Source organism: Leucoraja erinacea, chromosome 18, assembly GCF_028641065.1.
Source record: "Leucoraja erinacea ecotype New England chromosome 18, Leri_hhj_1, whole genome shotgun sequence".
NCBI lineage: Eukaryota > Metazoa > Chordata > Chondrichthyes > Rajiformes > Rajidae > Leucoraja > Leucoraja erinaceus.
This window is the reverse complement of record NC_073394.1, coordinates 16906899-16927584: the sequence shown is the minus strand read 5'-3', so window position 1 is coordinate 16927584 and position 20686 is coordinate 16906899. Positions and strand designations below refer to the sequence as shown.

The 20686-nt window shown below is 38.9% G+C and overlaps 1 protein-coding gene across 7 annotated transcripts in view; it reads left to right on the top strand.

The window, feature by feature from the left end:
* The window catches only part of caprin1b (cell cycle associated protein 1b), an 89410-nt gene extending 68959 nt beyond the window's left edge, over window positions 1-20451 (top strand). For 3 of the 7 annotated variants that reach the window (XM_055649401.1, XM_055649396.1, XM_055649402.1), the window contains 3 exons: window positions 892-955; window positions 17405-17444; window positions 18571-18652. In XM_055649401.1, the coding sequence (XP_055505376.1) occupies window positions 892-955; window positions 17405-17444; window positions 18571-18637 (171 nt within the window). In that variant the 3' untranslated portion in view covers window positions 18638-18652. Of the gene's footprint in view, window positions 1-891; window positions 956-1498; window positions 1576-17404; window positions 17445-18570; window positions 18653-20103 lie in introns of those variants that run through there. The other 4 variants (XM_055649397.1, XM_055649403.1, XM_055649398.1 and 1 more) reach the window with 3 other exon arrangements.
* Window positions 20452-20686: the final 235 nt, after the last annotated feature.

Sequence of the window (20686 nt, the reverse complement as noted above, 5' to 3'; positions counted from 1 at the left end):
TTCCGTTTGTAATTGATGCGTGAAGCCTTTTATTTGAGGTTATTTCAATGTGTGCTTTATTTTCACTTCTTATGACTGCAAGAGTTGCAAAGTATTTTTCTATTTATTTGCTCCATCCAAGTTATAACCAGTGACTTATAACTAATTTTGGACATATTCAAAGTGATCCAGATTTATATTGAGAACCAGGTCCATTAGGTAAATACGAGCTCCATTAAACATATTGGATGCTAGAATAGATATGTATTATCTTTGGTCTCTTTACAATTTAACATTTTGAGCCAAATTTTCTATTAATTTATCCCATTCGTTAAAAATACTAATTAAACAGTTGAGAAAGATTGTAATTAGTGTAATTCAAAGGTTGACAGCTTTTACATTGGAATGTTTATATTTTGTCTCTGCTGTGTTCGACTGAAGATATAGATGAAAGGATTTATTTTCAGAGGAATGTCAAACTTAGTTAAACATCTTAATGTTCGATTTTTAGGAAACTTCAAATGTACATTGATTCGAGCAACATCCTTGTAAATCTTCTCTGTACCTTTTCCAGCGTAACATATTTCCTATAAGAGGGTGACCAAAACTGAACATAATACTCTGAACCATACATAACCTCCCAACTTCTCTACTCAATACTCTGATGAAGGCCAATGTGTCTTCATGTCCCCTCTCCTTAAACCCCCTGCTCTACAACACTCCCCAGAGCCCTGCCATTCACTCTCCTGCTTTTGTTTCCCGTCTAGAAGTACATGGCAAATAATTATCAGTGGAGCAAATCAGCATGACAGATTTTAATTTTTTGGTTTGTTCTGAGATATGGAATTCACAAAAGTCTTCTTTTTCTAACTTGGAAGCAAAGAAACTTCTCAAAACTATGTTGTTTTATAGGATGGATATCAACAAAACTTCAAGCGTGGCTCTGGACCTGGTGGACCTCGGGGCACTCCTCGAGGTAATGCTCAAGTGATGCGCTCCTAATGAAGGACTGGAGAAAGTGAAATATTGGCAGTGCTTAATTTTGTCTTTCACAGCCACCGTGCTGCTTCATTCTAGAGGGAATTGACGAATTACAAATTTATTCGTAAAAGTAGGCTACACAAACTCTATTCAGATATCCCACCCAGAACATTTTTGTTGAAGCTTTGAAGCTTTACTCTTTGTTTTCACTATGTCAGCTTCGAACAAAAATAACCCTGCTTTATAAATAACCACGTTGAATTCTTGAGCAGAAACTGTTTCTGGTAGTTTGCATCTACATAGAACGCAAGAGCGAGACAAGTCTGTGATAAAAGTGCAAATGGTATGTCAGTTTTGTTCCTGAAAACTTGAAAATTCCTTAATTTATTTTTTGTAAAAAAAAAAATTTCTTACTACCATCTTTATGCTGCCACCATTTGTCCCTTTCTGGGAGTATTTTGATAAAATTCATTTGCGGATGTTTGATTCACTGGTTTTTAAACTGAGGCTGTATTTCTTTTTCTTCTCTGCCTTTTAGAGCTCCCGAGAAGTGTGAGTTTGTAAATTGATGTTGCTGCATCAGAGAAAGTTTCAATAAAGATGTGTTGCACACTTGCAGCTTGTTGCTGATTTCTTTTTGTCAGTTTGTTCTTGTGGAGTCTGCCTTTCCTCTGTCTGTTTCCATTCGCTCACTCTGGCTTTATGGGCAAATTAGCTGCATTTCAAGCAGTAAGGTCCAGTTTTTTTGGTGATGATTTTAATTTTTTTGTACTATAATTGTTGGATAATCACCCAGGTTATTGCTGCATGTAACCTTTTTATTGGTGAATGTGTCTGCTGATCTGTTGTGAATTGAAGCTTCTGTGACATTATTTTGCAGTTTACTGAATAATAGTATGATTCAGTGACTTTCAGGCCTAATGACATTCGTTCAGAGTCTTGAGTACCAATGATAGGAGTGCAATGCAGCCGAGTCATGCATATATATATCAATATGCAAGTTCACTAAACTGTAGTGTTTTGACCCATCTCATCCATGCTGATCGAGTTGCTTATCTTTTGTTCCATTTGCCTACAATTAGCTTATATCCCTCTAAATATTTCCTATCCATGTACCTGTCTAAATGTTTTAAACTTTGTCAATGTACCTGTCTCTACCGCTTCCTGTGTCAGCACATTCCCTGTACCCAACATACTCTTTGTGAAAATGTTGCTTCTCAATTCTCTTTTAAATCTTTCCCCTTGCAGTAAATCTATGCCCTGAGTTTCCCCACCGTGGGAAAAATACTTATTGATCACCTCGCTTTATCTAAACCCCTCATGATTTTAAATATCGCTGTAAGACATTAATCCCCACGCTCTAGGGGAAAATGTCCTAGTTTCTCCTTACAACTCGAGTTCTAGTCTCAGTAACGTACTCATGCTGCACACATTCCAGCATAATGACCTTCTTCTGGCTGGGTGACGAGAACTGCACGAACTCCACAACAGCGTACTGTTGTAACATGATGTCCCAATTCCTGTACTCAATGTCATGATGAATGGCTTGCTTTCCTTCAGACATCACCTTCACTCTGTTTTCAATACTTTCATCGAACTCTGTACCTGTTCCCCTAGGTATCTGCACTACAACATTCTCCAGGCCCTACTATTTACTCTTAATCCTACATTAGTTTAAATTGCAACACCTCCCATTTGCCCGAGTTAAATTCCATCTGCCATCCTGGGTGCATTTCCCCAGTTGATTAGATCTTACCGCCTTCACTGTTCATTACACCAATTTTGGTGTTATCTGCAAACTAATTGTTCGCAACATTGTCATCCAAATGGTTAATATAGATGACACCCAAACAGTGGACAGCACTGGTCCCTCTTCATACCACTGGTCACAAGTCTCCAGTTGGAATAACGCCTCTCCGCTATCACTACCACGCGTTCTACTGAGCCAACATTGTATCCAATTCACTATCTCATCCTGGATCTAGCCTTCCAGGCTAGCCTACTACACGGGACCTAATCCAAGGCATTGTTAAAGTTCATGTAGATAACATCTACCACCATGGCTGTCACTTGTTCAAAAAAAAAATCATGAGCCCCTAGTTTCCCAAACACAAAGAAGCCATACTGACTATTCTTAATAAATCTTTGCCTTTCCAAATGCTTGTAATTTAGTCTCTCAGAATCCCGACCAGTAACTATTCCATCGTTGAGATCTGTTGCCCGTACCTTGACTTATCCTTGCAGCCCATCTTTAAAATAAAACACATTAACCAGTCTTTTAGTACCTCTGATCTTGGTTAAATAATGATGAAAATATCTCTGCCACGGCCCCAGCAATTGCTTCTCACAATGTTTTAGGATACACTTGACCAGGCCCCAGAGATTTAACTTAGCATATCTTAAGACTGCCAATACCTCCTATTTTCTAATGTAGATTTCTATTCTAATACATTATTACTTTCCATTAATTTCTTCCACCCCCCCAATGAATAGTTCAGATTCCTGCCGTTATAATGTGAGTAGGCATATTTCCTGAATAAATGTTATATTCCTATGTTCTACAAAATACTGCGAAAATTAGGAATTGTAAGGGGTTCTCACTCTGTATTTATTTCTCATTTTGTTCAATTACTAACTCTTGTAACTTGAATATCATGTTCTTCAATGTTATTCTATTTAGTATTTATTTCAGTAATAACTCACATAAGAGTCACACAACTGATTGTTGCAAGATTTAATTGGGATTGAATCGGGTCTTGAAAATCTTTTTGTTTCAGTGGCACAATCTTTCCCTAATCATTGGAGCAATTAAGAAGAAAATATTTTCTCCGTCTTTCTTTGCATCTCCCCAAAGAAAAATTGCTGGTTTAAATGAATTTTGGTGACTGCATACGTTGTTCATAATATCACCACAATTCTGAATTGATGCTGTATTTATTATTATTGTCCTCTACTGCTATTGTCGTCTTTATTACAGAATAATCCATTCTACAATTGTTCTTAGCCTGCTTTTGAAAGTTGTATGGAAGTTCAACAGCATACTTGCTTGTCTAAATTGGGCATAATTAAATTTGGTCTTTCAAAACATATGTTTAGAATTGGCTTTTGTTGGTGAACAATTTTTAAATGTATTATACGGTGCTTAAGGAAGTGGTGCAGCAGTAGAATTGTGGCCATGTAGCATCAGAGTTTGATCCTGACTATGGGTGCCGTATGTACAGAGTTTGTATGTTTTCCCTATGACTGCGTGGGTTTTCTCCAGGTGCTATGGTGTCCGCCCACATTCCAAAGGCATGTAGGTTTGCAGGTTAATTGGCTTTTGTAAATTATTCCTAATGTGTAGGATAGAACTAGTGTATGGGTGATTGCTGATCGGAACAGAATCATAGAAACATAGAAAATAGGTGCAGGAGGAGGCCAAACGTCCCTTCGAGCCAGCACCGCCATTCATTGTGATCATGGCTGATCGTCCCCTATCAATAACCCGTGCCTGCCTTCTCCCATATCCCTTGACTCCACTAGCCCCTAGAGCTCTATCTAACTCTCTCCTAAATCCATCCAGTCACCTGGCCTCCACTGCCCTCTGTGGCAGGGAATTCCATAAATTCACAACTCTGGGTGAAAACATTTTTTCTCACGTCCGTCTTAAATGACCCCCCTTTTATTCTAAGACTGTGGCCCCTGGTTCTGGACTCGCCCAACATTGGGAACATTTTTCCTGCATCTAGTTTGTCCAGTCCTTTTATAATTTTATATGTTTCTATAAGATACCCCCTCATCCTTTTAACTCCAGTGAATACAAGCCTAGTCTTTTCAATCTTTCCTCGTATGACAGTCCCGCCATCCCAGTGATCAATCTCGTGAACCTACGCTGCACTGCCTCAATCACAAGGATGTCCTTCCTCAAATTAGGAGACCAAAACTGTATACAATACTCCAGATGTGGTCTCACCAGAGCCCTATACAACTGCAGAAGAATCTCTTTACTCCTATACTGAAATCCTCTTGTTATGAAGGCCAACATTCCATTAGCTTTCTTCACTGCCTGCTGTACCTGTACACCGGTCACTTCCAGTGACCGGTGTACAAGGACGCCCAGGTCTCGCTGCACCTCCCCCTTACCTAACCTAACCCCCAGTGGACCAAAGGGCCTGTTTCCATGCTGTATCTCTTAGTTTAGAGAAACTAAGAAGTGATAACATACTCCTGCAAAATATAAATGTTTTTATTGAAAATCTCCTGCTACTTAAAACTGTAGGATTCTAAGCGTTTAGGCACAAACAGGGAATCAAATTCATGGATTTGACTTTATAAAGATTTATGAATTGCTGTGTTTGTAAAAAAAAATTCTGATCTGACATTTATTTTTTGCGTTATGTGCTACAATTTTGACCTGCTTATTCTGTCCTGGTGGCTTTATCTGCAAATAATGATGTAAATTGATAACATGGTCGTTGTTCTGACTCTGTGCGGATCATTGCTCACAGGTTATTTTAATGTAGTTTTTACTGTTATTCTGCTCCAATTCAAATTCCTGCAGAACTTAATGTTTCAAATTCAAATGTGGAATTTATTCAGAAATGGCAATAAATAATCTTTGGTGATAGGTGGATTTAGAATGGCTGCAATAAGGTTTTTCAAATGAGAGAATGAGAAATTTGTCAAATTGAACTAAATTCATTTGCATTTTTCTGTTTGGTTGGTAACATTTCAGGATTTCAAATTTACTCTATACTTTGCCCCCAGTTTGTTTGGGATTTAGCTGTAAATTTCAGTGGAACGTGCCTTCTTTGTGCTCTTGCCTTTATGTATTTGCAGATTCTTTGAAAACTCATTTTTCAAAATGTATTACTTAGATTTGTTCCTTATATTGGAGGTACTTTATTCAATTTCAAGAACAGTTTATACTGCATCTTCAACTGAGCGTGAACTTGACTGCCTTCTTTGCAACATGTCCCTGAGTATTTCCCACTACATTTGTTGTTGGCTCTGTATCACTAGCATAAATGTACCTGCAAGTCCTTATTTATAGAACCATGAAACAAGGTCAACTGAACCAGAGACCATGCCAGCTCCCTGTGGTGAAATCTGGTCAACCTCCATTTTCTGCTGCTGCCCGTCAATCCCACAAAGCATTTCCCTTGATTTCCTATCCAGTCCCCTTTTGAAGACCTTGATTTGATTCTCTTCCCATCAACATTTGAAGCACTGAGTTCCAGATAATAATCCCAGAGCAAGCCAAAGTCGTTTCTTACATCTTTTCTGAAACTTTGCTGTCATTATAAATTGATTTCCTCTATTCTTAAACAACCTGCTGAGGGGGGAGCAGGTTGTTTAGTCATCTTATATGAACCTGACTTAATCTTTAATATTTCTGTTAAATCTCCTCTCAAACTCTCTGTTCCGAGGAGCAAAACCTTAGCTTCTCCATTCTAACATTGAGATTCAAATCTTTAGAACCTTCCTAACTTTTCAAATGTCTGGTGACCAGAGGTAAATGCAACACATTATGGCTTAACAGGTGTTATATGTAAATTTAATATAACTACCTAACATTTGGGGGTGGTGCAGTGTAGAGTTGCTGCCTTACCGTGCCAGAGACCGGGGTTCGATCCTGACCATAAGTCCTGTCTATACGGAGTTTGTAGGTTCACCTCATGACTGCGTGGGTTTTCCCTGGATGCTCCGTTTTCATCCCACGCTCCGAAGATGTACAGGTTTGTGGGTTAATTGGCTTTGGTAAAATTTGTAAATTGTCCTTAGTGTGTAGGATAGTGTTAGTGTACGGGGATCAGCGCAGAGTTCCATGTTTCCATGCTGTACCTCTAAACTAAGATTGTATTCTGAGCCTTTGTTTATAATATCTTAAGTTCCCTTATGCTGTTATTAACCCCTCTACCTGACAGTTTTAAAAAAAATGCAGACATACACGTAGTTCCCATGTTCCTGTTGTATATTTAATTACATTAATATGCCAATGGAGGTATTCAGAACTATACATTTATAAATCATGCAACGATTTTGATTTCTCAGCAATATAGAATAGATTGTAATTCACAAGGCGTTATGATTAATTTGATGTAGTTGTGCCAAGGAAAGAAAGATAATATCATTAGTAGTCCATTCAGCCCTTTCATTGCTCAGACATTCAAGACAATTGTGGCAGATCATCTATCAGAATATCAAACTTCTGCTCATCTGCCCTTTACATCTAAAAATAGGCCTCCACAGACATCTGTAGTTACATATTCCACATGTTCACCCCCACAGCAAATTTCTTGTCCTGCAATCTGCGACTGAATCTCTTAACGGAGTATATTATAAAATAAAAACAAGATGGTGGAAAATACAGCACAACAGGCAGCATATGTGGAAGGAGAAATAGAGTTAAAATTTCAGGTTTCTAGCATCTGCAGTTGATCTTTGGCAATGACTCCCAAACCTCCAACCTCATCGTTCCCCAGCCTCACACAGTTCGATTTTACCTTCTCCCCAAAATCCACAAACCTGACTGCCCTGGCAGACCCATTGTTTCTGCGTGTTCTTGTCCCACCAAACTTATTTCCACATACCTCGACTCCATCCTATTCCCCCCCCCCCCCGGTGAAATCCCGCCCTACCTATGTCCAAGACACCTCACACGCTCTTCGTCTGCTCCATGACTTCCGTTTTCCAAGGTCCCCATTCCCTCATCTTCACCATGGATGTCCAGTCACTCTACACCTCCATCCTCCACCAGGAGGGTCTATAAGCCCTCCGTTTCTTCCTTGACCGTAGAACCAACCAATCCCCGTCTTCCGATACTCTCCTCTGCCTAACGGAGCTGGTCCTTACCCTGAACAACTTTTCCTTTGAATCCTTCCATTTCCTCCAAATCCAAGGCGTAGCTAAGGGCACGTGCATGGGCCCCAGCTATGCCTGCCTCTTTGTAGGGTACGTCGAACAATCCTTGTTTGAGGCGTACCGTGGCCCTATCCCCGAACTCTACCTCCGCTACATTGACGACTGCATTGGTGCTGCTTCCTGCACCCATGCAGAACTCACTGACTTCATCCATTTCACCTGGACCATTTCCGACATCTCCCTACCGTTTCTTGACCTCACTATCTCCATCGCAGGTAACAGACTACTGACTGATATCTTTTACGAACCCACTGACTCCCATGGCTATCTGGACTACACTTCTTCCCACCCTGCTTCCTGTAAGGACTCTATCCCCTACAACCAATTCCTGGGTCTACGCCACATCTGCACCCAGGATGAGGTGTTCCAGACCAGGGCATCAGAGATGTCCTCATTCTTTAGGAAATGGGGGTTCCCCTCTTCAACTATAGATGAGGCTCTCACCAGGGTCTCCTATATCCTGTAGCTCGGCTCTCACTCCCCATCCCCCCCCACTCGTAAGAAGGACAGAGTCCCCCTTGTCCTCGCCTTCCACCCAACCAGCCGTCACATACAACAGATAACCCTCCGACATTTTTGCCATCTCCAACGGGATCCCACCACTGGCCACATCCTCCCATCTCCTCCCCTTTCGGCTTTCCGTTGAGACCGCTCCCTCCGTAATTCCCTGGTCAATTCGTCCCTTCCCACCCAAACCACCCTCTCCCCTGGTACTTTCCCATGCAACCGCAGGAAATGTTGCACTTGTTGCATTACCTCCCCCCTCAACTCCATCCAAGGACCCAAGCAGTCTTTCCAGGTGAGGCAGAGGTTCACCTGCACCTCTTCCAACCTCATCTACTGCATCCGCTGCTCTAGGTGTCAACTTACTCTACATCAGTGAGACCAAGCGCAGGCTTGGCGATCGCTTTGCCCAACACCTCTGCACCATTCGCATTAACCAACCCGATCTCCCGGTGGCTCAGCACTTCAACTCCCCCTTCTATTCCGTATCCGACCTTTCTGTCCTGGGCCTCCTCCATGGCCAGAGTGAGTCCCACCACAAATTAGAGGAGCGATGCCTCATATTTCGCTTGGGTTGTTTACACCCCAGCGGTATGAACATTGACTTCTCCAATTTCAGCTAGTTCTTGCTTTCTTCCTCCTTCCCCATCCCTTCCCAGCTTTCCCACAGCCCACTGTCTCCGCCTCTTCCTTTCTTCTTCCCGCCCCTCCCACCCCCACATCAGTCTGAAGAAGGGTCTCGACCCAAAACGTCATCTATTCCTTCGTTCCATAGATGCTGCCTCACCCGCTGAGTTTCTCCAGCATTTTTGTCCACCTTAAGAAATAAATTAAGTAACTGGATTCACCATATTTACTTGTACAATTCAGATGGTTGGCTTATGCTGGTTATTTTCTGCACCTTCTCCACAATAATGTAACAATAGTTCTTGATATACCAGTAAAGTATTTCTGCAATGATATTGTTTATAATTATACCAAATGTTATTGTTATTAGTGAGAATATTAAAATCTTTAATGTTGAACACTAAATAGATCAGATTCTGTAACATTTTGAATTTTGTCATTGAGAAATTTAATACCTAATTCATCATTGTCTTTTATATAAAAAGATGAACACTTTGTAATTCTGTGTTAATGCATTGGGTCCATTTGATAATCTTGAATGTTGGTCTATTGATGGTGTGGAATAAGCAGCAAAGGAAGACGTGTTCCTTGGATTTGCAGTCATATTTGGGTATCTTTTTGATCTGCCTGTGGTGTATTGGTTGACCATATCTACCATGTTTAAATTTGTATTAAATCCTATCAAACGAGTTGAAGCCTGGTGGTTATAAGGTAGGGTTGTGGATCTCTTTTTTTGTGGTAATTGATTGTTTGCTCAGGTGGCTGCCAAATGTTCGATTTTGTTGACATTTGAAGGTTTTTAGGCCATTGTGAGATGGGGTGGCTCAGATTTAGTCAAGAGTTAGATAAGACAGGACTTGTGGTCCACCTATGCCATTTATTTAGTCTAGTTTCATTTTACTATCTGTCATAGATGAATATTAGCTATGATTTTTTTTAAGGAGTGTCTCAAATCTGGGAATCTTTCAACAACAGAGTTTAGTTTTAAATGTTTCTGTGATTTTAATTATCACATTTAATTGTAAATTGAGGGTCTTTATGTAATTGTTAGTTTCCTAGGCAGGAATGTAGCACGTGAAGTTTAGATGGAGCCAATGGTCTGGTCTTTGATTGACTGGGCTAATTTTATGTTCTCATTGACATCTCATTAATTGTGAGGATCATAATTACATTTTGCTTGCACTACTTATACTTTGCATGTAACATCCACTCAATTGAAATGGGGCTCTCATTTGCAAATAAATTTGCCACTCAAAGTAGGCTATGAAGGACCAACATTTGTTTTGGGTCCCTCATCTCAGATAAGTTGACCTTGTAACACAAATAATTCTCTGTTTGGTTATCGAGACTGAGTATTTTAACTATTTAGAAGTCCATCAAATCATCATTTAGGCTTTTTAAAAACAGAAGCACAGAATTGGATGCTGACTAATCATCTGAATTTTGAAATTCCAATCAGGTTGTGTATTAAGTCAAGCAAATTATTCAAAAACGATTTTAAATGTGTGCATTAGAGTTCTTGATATTTGGGTGTTGAACTTTGGTAACAACCTTTTTAAATGAGAACAATAAGTCGTTTACTCAGATGTTTAACGATATGACTGCTTTGGTCAAATTGATTTTTGATAGTTTGCACTATTTTTGGAAGTGCATTTAATGATACTGGACCTATAAAGTGATAAATTGCAATGGTGTTTCTTTTGTAGGTTATCTAGCAATGATATAACATTTTGAGATTTAAAAAATCAAGTCTGTAATTTATCCCATCAGATAAAGCATAAAAAGAAGTAATTTGACACCTAATTCACTTTCATATCTTCAGCATTAAAAAAGTTATGGCCGTTTTCGTACTTGGAAATTAGCATCTTGTTCCCTATTGCTTTTCCATTGACTTAATTCAAAAGCTGTGATCGAGGACAGTCAAAAGCCCATAACTTTCTTAAAAATTAAGAGAACTGAAAGAAATGTTCAGTTACTGTGGATTGAAGCATTCTGAAACAAATGTGAAACGATCTTACTTAGATGACTTGAAATTAAAGCATATAATTAGTTAGTTACCTAATCGTAGCTAATTACAAAATTCAATTATTAGATCTAAACATCTATCAATTTCTTAAGAATAGATTAATGTTTTTAAATAGCCTAAGTGTCCAAATAACATTCACTCAAGAATTCACAATATAACATCATTTTTAAATCTCATTGTCATGGATTTATAGGCCAAATTGAAGGAATTTAATGTTTAATACCTGTAAATTAATGGCCATTTAAATCATCTTGTGAGTGGGTTTTTCTGGATTGCGATCATTAGGAACGTTGCAGTTGCAGTGAATTTAAACCCCATATCGGGAGGAAAAATACTGCAGGTTCGTATGGGAAAAAAATCACTGTTTCGCAACGTAAAATGTGAAATAAAGGCATCTTAAGGAGCACTTTTATACATAAAATAAACGGCTTTCCTTTACCTGTCCCGTACGTGAAATCCGTCCCTGTTGTCGGCATTGATGGCTTTAGAAGCTGATTTTAAAATTACTCCAGCTCTGAACTTGTCGGGCGATTTAAAAAATAAACACACAGAACGGCCGTCGGAACAATTCTTCAGCAAAAGCTTGCACTCCAACAAAATATAATCCAGGACAACGTAGGAGAAAAGCGCATTTTAAACCCCCCCCCCCCCCCCCCCCCCCCCCACGAAGCGCCAAAATCGCGCACACGACCAGTGGCAGAACTGCAGCGCCGCTGAAGGTAAGTATTGTAACATACCTAGGTTATCAGACTTTTAATTATGAAACTTGAGAAAATATGTGAGCAATTCTTTAAAATATGAAAAGCACCTGTTCAACTAAGCAAATTTGTTTCACCCAAACAATTGTGTTTCTCATTTACGCCATCTATATTCATTAGGTGAATGTAGGATTATTTTAAAATTTTGAATGTGCCAGAATAAATAACTTCCAGTGAATCCTCTACAAATAACTTCCAATGGATCCTCTACATTTTTGAAATGCAGATGGGAAAACTCCAGTTTTTGCTTCTAGGATTGAGTATGTTTCTCATCATTTGTCTCTTCAGTTTTTGGGTCATAAACCAAAAAATCAGCAGTTTGATTCTTGGCAGCTATTTGACACTGGCTTTATCTAAGTTCAACTTCCTCAGTCAATCATTAAATATCCCTCAATGAGGAATTAAATGCATTTATCTGAATTGTGGACATCAATTGTGGCTATTACATTTTTCTGTATTAATGCGAGCAAGTTGAGTAATAAGGAGATGCAAGGAACTGCAGATGCTGGTTTACTAAACAAGCAAAAGTGGTGAAGTAACTCAAAACAGAACCTTTCCCCCCTCCCACTTACCCTCTTCCCCCTACCACCACAATCAATCTGAAGAAGGGTCCTGACCCAAAACGTCACGTATCTGTATTCTCCCTGATCCGCTGAGTTACTCCAACATTTTCATGTGGAGTAATAACATGGCGAAATATAAATTAAAACGTTCCCCTTCTTTGGAATGATTTGGTATGCAATTTTATTTGCCAAATTTTCTCTTTTCACCAAAAGCCTTTGAGCTTTGTTGGGGTTTTTTACTACAGTGCCTTTTGGTGTTTAATGTTCATGAGCCATACTGCTTGACAGGGCAGTGTTTGCAGCAAGTCTTAAACCTCCATTCAATGGCCATTGCTGAAGGATTGGGCGGCACAGTGGTGTAGTAGCAGAGTTGCTGTCTTACAACGATAGAGACCTGGGTTCGATCCTGACGATACAGACAGCACGGAGTTGTACGTTTAGTGTGTAGGATAGTGCTAGTGTACAGGGCTCGAAATTAACGGTTTCCCCTGGGTGCCAAAGGGCACCTAATGTCATTGTAGGCAACCTAAAAGCCGTGTAACAATTTGCCCCGGCTTGGCAAGCACCCGTGACACCCGCTACAGGGCAACTCTGAGCGGGTTGCCCGGGTCTATCTCTCTCTCTCCCGGGCAACTCTCCGTGTCTTTTGCCCGCCTTCCGGCAAGCACCCTCTCTCTCTGCTCTCCGGGTGCTCCTCATCCGCCGGCACGGCCGCCCGCCCTGCACATGCGCACTGCCACGGCAACTTTCTCCCTCCCTTTGCATTGTGGGAGATCTGGCCGCCATTGCTGTCCGGTCACCGCCTCGCCGTGACCGCTGAAACCCAATGCAGAATCACTCCCTGGAGCTGGAGTAACTCTTGCTTCTTGGTTTCCTGGTCCTCCAAAAATATTCAAAATGGAATTTAAACTGGAGGTGGTGAAGGGTCCATCTCCAAACTCTGAACAATAACAGCCTATTGCCCTTTATCTGTTTATTTATTGTGTATATATATATATATAGTCTATGGTACATAGACACACTGAACTTTTATCTCCTGTTCTGTATTCTGTTTACATATTCTGTTGTGCTGCAGCAAGCAAGAATGTCATTGTCATCTGGGACACATGACAATAAAACTCTCTTGACTCGTGACTTGGACTTAAGCAAAAAAGGGTTCTTTGGGGGGGAAAAAGAGCTACATTAAATTTAGTTGCATCTGGTTGGGTAACTGTTCGGGTGAAGACTCTTCCATGCTTTAATTGTGCGGGGGAACTCCATGGAGCAGCCAGCATCTCTGGATAGAAGAAATTGGGTGACGTTTTGGGTAGAGACCCTTCTTTAGACTCCCTCTGGTTTTAGTGTTTTTAGTTTAATTTAAAGATACAGGCCCTTTGTCCCACCAAGTCCACGCCGACCACCGATCACCCGTACACTAGTTCTACCCCCACACATTAGCAACGTAAGTCAAGAGTGTTTTATTCTCTCACATCCCAGTTAGAACAATGAAATCCGTACTTGCAGCAGCACAACAGAATATGTAAACATCTATAAACAATGTTATAAACGAGAAAACAAAACGGTGTATATTTATACATGAATATATAACTATATAAATGTGTGTGTGCGTATAATATATAATAATATACACACACACCTACACACACAATTTCCCTCCTGGGATTAATAAAGTTCTATCGTATAGTATTGTGTGTGTAGGAAGGAACTGCAGATGCTGGTTTAAACTGAAGATAGACACAAAAAGCTGGAGTAAATCTCTGAACAAAAGGAAAATATTACGTTTTGGGTTGGGTCTGAAAAAGGTTCCTGCACACCTTTGGAATGTGAAAGGAAACAAGAGTACCTGGAGAAAACCCATGTGATCAAAGGGAAAAGGAGCAAACGCCATACATGCAGCACCCATATTCAGGATCAATTCTGGGTCTCTGGCACTTTTAGGCAGCAACTTTATGGCCAATGTACTGCCCTATAGTCTTGAACTGAATTATAATATACAGCAGCTGAAAAGGGGGACATAGCGTCACTTAGAGATTTAAGACTGAAAATGTATAGCTTCTTTTTTTTTTAGTAACCAAAGTTATCAACGTATAATTTTTTGTGTGTTGGAAAACAAAATATAGTGGCACAGCTGGTAGACTTACTGCCTCACACGTCAGAGATCTGTGTTCGATCCTGTCCTCGAGCACTGTCTGTGTTGAATTTGCACATTCTCCCACATCCCAAAGACGCATTGGCTTTGTAGGGAGCGGGTGAGGATAGCGGGATAAAAGAACTTGTTTAAATGGGTGGTAGACAAAAAAGCTGGAGAAAATTAGCGGGTGTGGCAGCATCTATGGAGTGAAGGAATAGGCGATGTTTCGGGTCGAGACCCTTCTTCAGACTGTTGTCGGGGGGGGCGGGAAAAAGAAAGGAAGAGGCGGAGACAGTCGGCTGTGGGAGAGCTGGGAATGGTAGGGGAAGGAAGGAGAAAGCAAGGACTACCTGAAATTGGAAAAGCCAATGTTCATACCACTGGAGTGTAAACTACCCAAGCGAAATATGAGGTGCTGTTCCTCCAATTTGCGGTGGGCCTCACTCTGGCCATGGTGAAGGCCCAGGACAGAAAGGTCGGATTCGGAATGGGAGGGGGAGTTGAAGTGCTGAGCCATCAGGAGATCAGGTTGGTTATTGCGAACCAAGTGGTCCCCCCTCCCCCACGACAGTGAGCCACATGAGTGGCAAGGGTGGGGGGGCAGATTTGTGAAATTTGATCAATGTATATAGACTGTATTGAACAATATAGCCTTCGAAAATGTCAGATGAATTTTTCGCACGGTTCATGTATTGTATATATTTATTACCTGAATAAAGTCTATTTTTAAATATTTTTAAAAAAATTGCAGACTGAGTGGAGGTGTTGTGCGAAGCGATCGCCAAGCCTGCGCTTGGTCTCACCGAGGTTGGTCATACGCTGAATACTCCAACCACATTTTTGTTTGAAAGTGTAAAGAAATAATAGAAATTGCATTCATTACAACATGTAAAAAGAGTTGAGATACTGTATTATAATTTTGCTGCATGTAATTGTGGTATATATCATATCTTGATTGGTGAATATGTTTAGTTTGTGACTTTATTTGAAGCAGAAATAATATGTGACTGCTTCGTCCGAGCACATTATCGTACGTGTCATGCAAGCCGTCTTAAATGACCACCTAAACTGTCATTTGGCAACCTAAAATGCTGCCTTGGTTCCCGGCTGGAAACAGAGAAAAAAAGTTAAGTGAGAGCCCTGGTGTATGGGGCAATCGCTGATCAGTGCGGACTCAGTGGGCCTGTTACCATGCCGTTTCTCTAAAGACTAAAGATTCACTGATAATGGTCAGCACCAAAACCCTTTGGTTGATATGTCGTACTGAGCAGACTAATTGACGTGCTGGTACAGCCCGACTGCAGTAAACTAGCACATCAGATTTTCCTGACATCATGTAATCACACTGAGATAGCCAGAAAACTCGTGCATTTCTGCTCAAAGAAACATGTAATCATGGATCATCACCTGTTCTGGAATGTTTTTGAAGGTTTTTCTTGTAGCATTTAAATGAAATAGGTTCATCATGGTAGTTTCGCCAGGAAATGCGGGAGAATATGGCTACAGCAAGCAGAAGAGTAGGTTTTTCTTTAAGGGATGCTGATTGAAAATGTTAAACTTGTGACATAGTCACTACATTTTATTTGTAAACAAATAGTTGATATGCACAGTTATGCAATGGGCCAGACAGTGTCACGTGGCTGAAAAATAAAATAATGACATTTAACTTTTTAGAGGAGCAAGCATGCCATACCGGCAGCATGCATATCTTCACAAAAAAGCATCGGTCATAAAGTTGTTCGTAAACTAAAATATTGATTGTATTTCAAATGTCTGTAAACTTGACATTTACATTTTGTAAAATTGCTACTGAAAAAATAAATAAAATATATCTTGTAAGCCTGATAATTTAAGACATCACTCCATTTATCAGTTGTCCATTCAATCTCATCTCAAGTGTTTCATAGGTGTCGTTTACTGTGTATTGCTTTTGAAATCTTTGAGTGCTCCATCAATTTACTCCCATTCACAACAGTGTAATTATGAAGTAAATTCACTGTTAATGAGTACCTTACAAAAGATTTCACACTTGTAGAAACATTTTTAAAAAGCGTGCACTTTCTGGCAATATGAAAATATGAGTTGCGTGGAGTGAACTGGCAATTTTGTTGGATCAAAATGTTTTGTTTTAGCCGCATTTGGAATGTGGCAGCTTTGGTGTGTTAGCATTCAGCTGTATGTTGTGCTTCTCTAGTAATTTGATGCTCATCCTGTGCGATATAAAGACTGGAATGTGGGAGTAGTGTCTGCATAGAGGTGGACCTGGCAGAGGTCATCAGTAACCATATTGCTTTGGTTATTTAATCACAAATATGACCAGATTTATTTACATTAAGTTTCAATATTTATTGAACATGTTTATTCAAGTATAATCAAAGCCTACCACATTAGTTTTCCAGAATTTTAGATGTAACATAGTATTTGATTTTATTATGACTGATGTATTATGACTGATACTTGAATTATAGCCAGTAACAGAGCTGAGAGTCATTAGGATTAAAGAGCATTCCTATTATATTTTGATAGTTCTCGAATATGTCAATTTCCAGTTGCTTCAAATTATTTCCCCTTTTGTATTAATCTAATTGGTTGATTTGATTCACAATGTAACCTATGTGAGATTATCCAAGGAGACATTGGAAATATTCTTTGCAGTTTGACGTATGTCAGAATATTTTTCTCACGCTGAGATATTGAGAGAATTTGCAGAGAAAAGAGCATAATTGGGGACTGAGGGGAAAGAATCCTCTTGCACAATTTAATTGTTCAACACATCAACGTTCATTGGAAATATGAATCCTCATTCCTCTATGGCAATGAAACGTGCCTGGCGAGATGTGCTGATTATTGAATGCAATGGGAAAAGGCCAAGCTTAATGTTCACTTAGCTTTTGTAATATATTGCTCTAAATGTTTTATTTTTTTGCTGCAGAAGGTAAATCTCAGCAGCAGAAGAATGATGCCTATAACAGGTTTGGAAATTTGATTACAAATTTTGTGTTATAAACATCAGATAATAAAAATAAAGACTGGTTATACATATCTCAAAATTTCCTAATTTTACAATGTATTCATGCGTCATAGGATATTCATTGACCTCCCCAGGATAAAAGATTTGATTTGGTATAGACAGGTACATTTTTGCTTGTTTATGGTGACCAGATGTAAATTGCCTCCTCCTTCTGGAACAACTTGGAGCAACTGGGGTTGTTCCTCAAAAATTCAGTTCAAATATTCAGTGCTTAGCTATTTGTAGTTGATAAAAAAACATATCTATGGCTTTCCAGTCATTGCTTAGGGACTCTTCATTTTGTACATTGCTATACTGTGCATATAATTTTAGAGTGCATGGTTAACTTGTATTATTATGACTGATGCGCAATCTTGATTTATATTTCAATGTAGTCAAGTCTATGATGCTAGTCATTGGAAGTACATTCATTGGAGAGGGGGGGGGGGGAGGGGGGATTGAATTTGAAGTGAAATTTAATTTAATCCTTGGAAACAAAGGCTCACTCAATGTCAAAACATTTAAATTAATTCAAAGGCTTCCACATTGATAATTGATTTCTGAAACTTTAAATGTGTTCATCCCTTTGGCTTTGAAACAACAATTAAATTTCACTTTTAAGTTGTAAATTGTCCAATAATACTCAAACTGAATACTTATTCCTTAACTCTGATATACTGCCGATTTAAATTCAGAATCTACTTTTGTGACATAATTAATTCTCTTTGCTGCTTGGAATAGTCAACTACTGCCTCATTGTCTCAGCAGCACTAATAGTTTATCTTTGCACGAAAGTATTATGCTGGCAAGATATTTGACAGCTTACTTCAAGCTACAAGATTTCAGTTTCTGCGTATTTTTGTTACCCAAATCTCTTTTTTTAATAACTTGGTATTTCAATTTAATAACTAAAAAGATATCTGCACACCAAGTTTACTGATATCAATACATTTTGACAATACATTTTCCAAAAGGCCTGTCAAGCAGAATGGGTAGTTTTCCTTTGGAAATAGTAATCTGTATGCAGCCAATGCTTGGTACTAAAAAGTCAAACCTGTGACTTGGGTCTTTGTTTCAATTCTCCCAAGCCGCATATTTATGCAGCAAGGCAAAACTGCTTCATGCCAACTATTGCTTCCTTGGTATTCACTGTAACCAGATTTTGGCAGGTAGGCACAAACTCTGTCATTTTTATATATCTATTTGTCAACGTTTTAGTACTTGGATAACCTCCTTTGTACCATATATATGTACCATATGTGGGACTCAAGAAAATGAGCAGTTTGGAGTGTAAGATATCATTGGCAGAATGTTGTAACCTGTTCCCCAATGCCTTCATTTCATGATCTACTTTCAGTGTCTGAAGAATGTCTCAGCTGCCAGCCTAGCTTGCTTACTTTGGACCTCGATGGATTTCTTCAGTGCAACAGAATGAGTGCAAAAGCTGCAATGTTTGTTGTCTAGAGAAGTGTAATGAGTAATAACACTTGTTTCATTGTTCATAGTTATTTAGCGCTCTTTCTGGTGTTAAAAATGTTGACTTTCGTATTCATAATTAAATTTGATTATGGGCATTTTTGTACTGAGTTGCATGAGTTGATATATACATTGAAATAAGACATTTAGAGAGAGCAGTTGAACCATCATATTAAACCATCATAATGTGAAAATTTAAACAAACAGAATGAAAACAATAGAAATATTCAAAAGGCATTATTTGTGGGGAAATGGTTTCAGATCGATGATCGTGTTCTTAGTTTTCTTTTTGCTTGACCTGAATAATTTGTTTCCTGTTATTTCAGATTTCATTCATTTTTGTATTGTTTTAACTACAGAACTTTATTGAAAAATTTCAGCTTTTCTATAAAGCTGTAATATTTGAATGTTATGTCTATCTTTGCCCAATATGTTTGGTAGCTTGTGCATTTGAAGCATTCATATAGCATATTTGTAACTTGTATCTAGTGCCAGGGTACATTTCTGTTTATTTGAAAATCTATACTCCATATAGCTTCAGCTGGATTTGATTTTGCACTTGTATTGAATGAAATACGTGCATTAATGAATCTCAAAGAACATTTGATGTTTATCAGATCTTAGCTTTAATGATCCAATCGTTTTTCTGGCAAGGTCTTAGATGCAAAGAAACTTAGAATGCAGTAATGACTGTTTCTTCCTATGCATATCTATTTAATCACTGCTTTGTTGCTGGTAAGAATGTTTCACAAAACAAGTACTTGTGTATGTAATAAGAGCCTTTGCTTGAGGTAGCAAATTAGTGCATTATGTCTCATATGAGCATTGGAATATATAATAGGAATTGATCATTTATCTCAATTACTCTATCAAAAAAAAAGCTTCCCAAAGAAACATATGTAAGAAACGGTGTGTACAATAACATTGATCCTTTAATTTTTGATCATAGTTTTATGTTTGAAAACAACTGATAGATGGGTTGAAGTGTATTGGCTTAGATTACTGCAGTGTGGGAGTTAACATTTTTCTAAACTTTCTTTTGCTGCTTTCATAATGGGTGAGTTGTATACCACTCAGAAGATTTGTTTCCTTTCTTTATATTTATTGGATGGTAAATTATATTTACTTTTGGTCTTATTTTGTAGGCCGGGGAGGACTGATGAGGCCCAGAGGTATGAATAAGAAGATTGTAACTGCAACCCAGATGACTGCTCAGGAAGTGATTTAAACTGGACCCTCCTCGCCCCATGCCTGATGGAAGGGCTTCTTGATACAACTGTGAAATGTTCCAAACAGCAAACAAAAATAAATATTACAGCGACTCCGGGATTATATGTACCCTCTGAAACCTGACTTGCTAAGCCCAACTAGTCCCTGGCCGTGGAATCGGATGCCTCCTTTGTGGCAGTGATTGCACAATGTGATTTAAATAAAAAAAGCCCAAAAATAAACTGATGTAACAGACAAAAAATAAAAGTTTATACAAAAATGGAGTCATGATTTTCAGTGCTTTTTCCTGTTTGGCCTTTTGAATCTCTTTTAAAGTAATGGTAATTTAATTTTCAAAATTTCCAACAAATATATTTAACAGTATTCTACATGCATGCTCATTCTACAAGTGAACAAAACACTTGAAAGTAGAAATTAAAAACACTGCTCAGAGTAAAATGCTTACTGATAATATATATGGAGCAATTTTTATCAAAATTATACATTTTTACAATTACA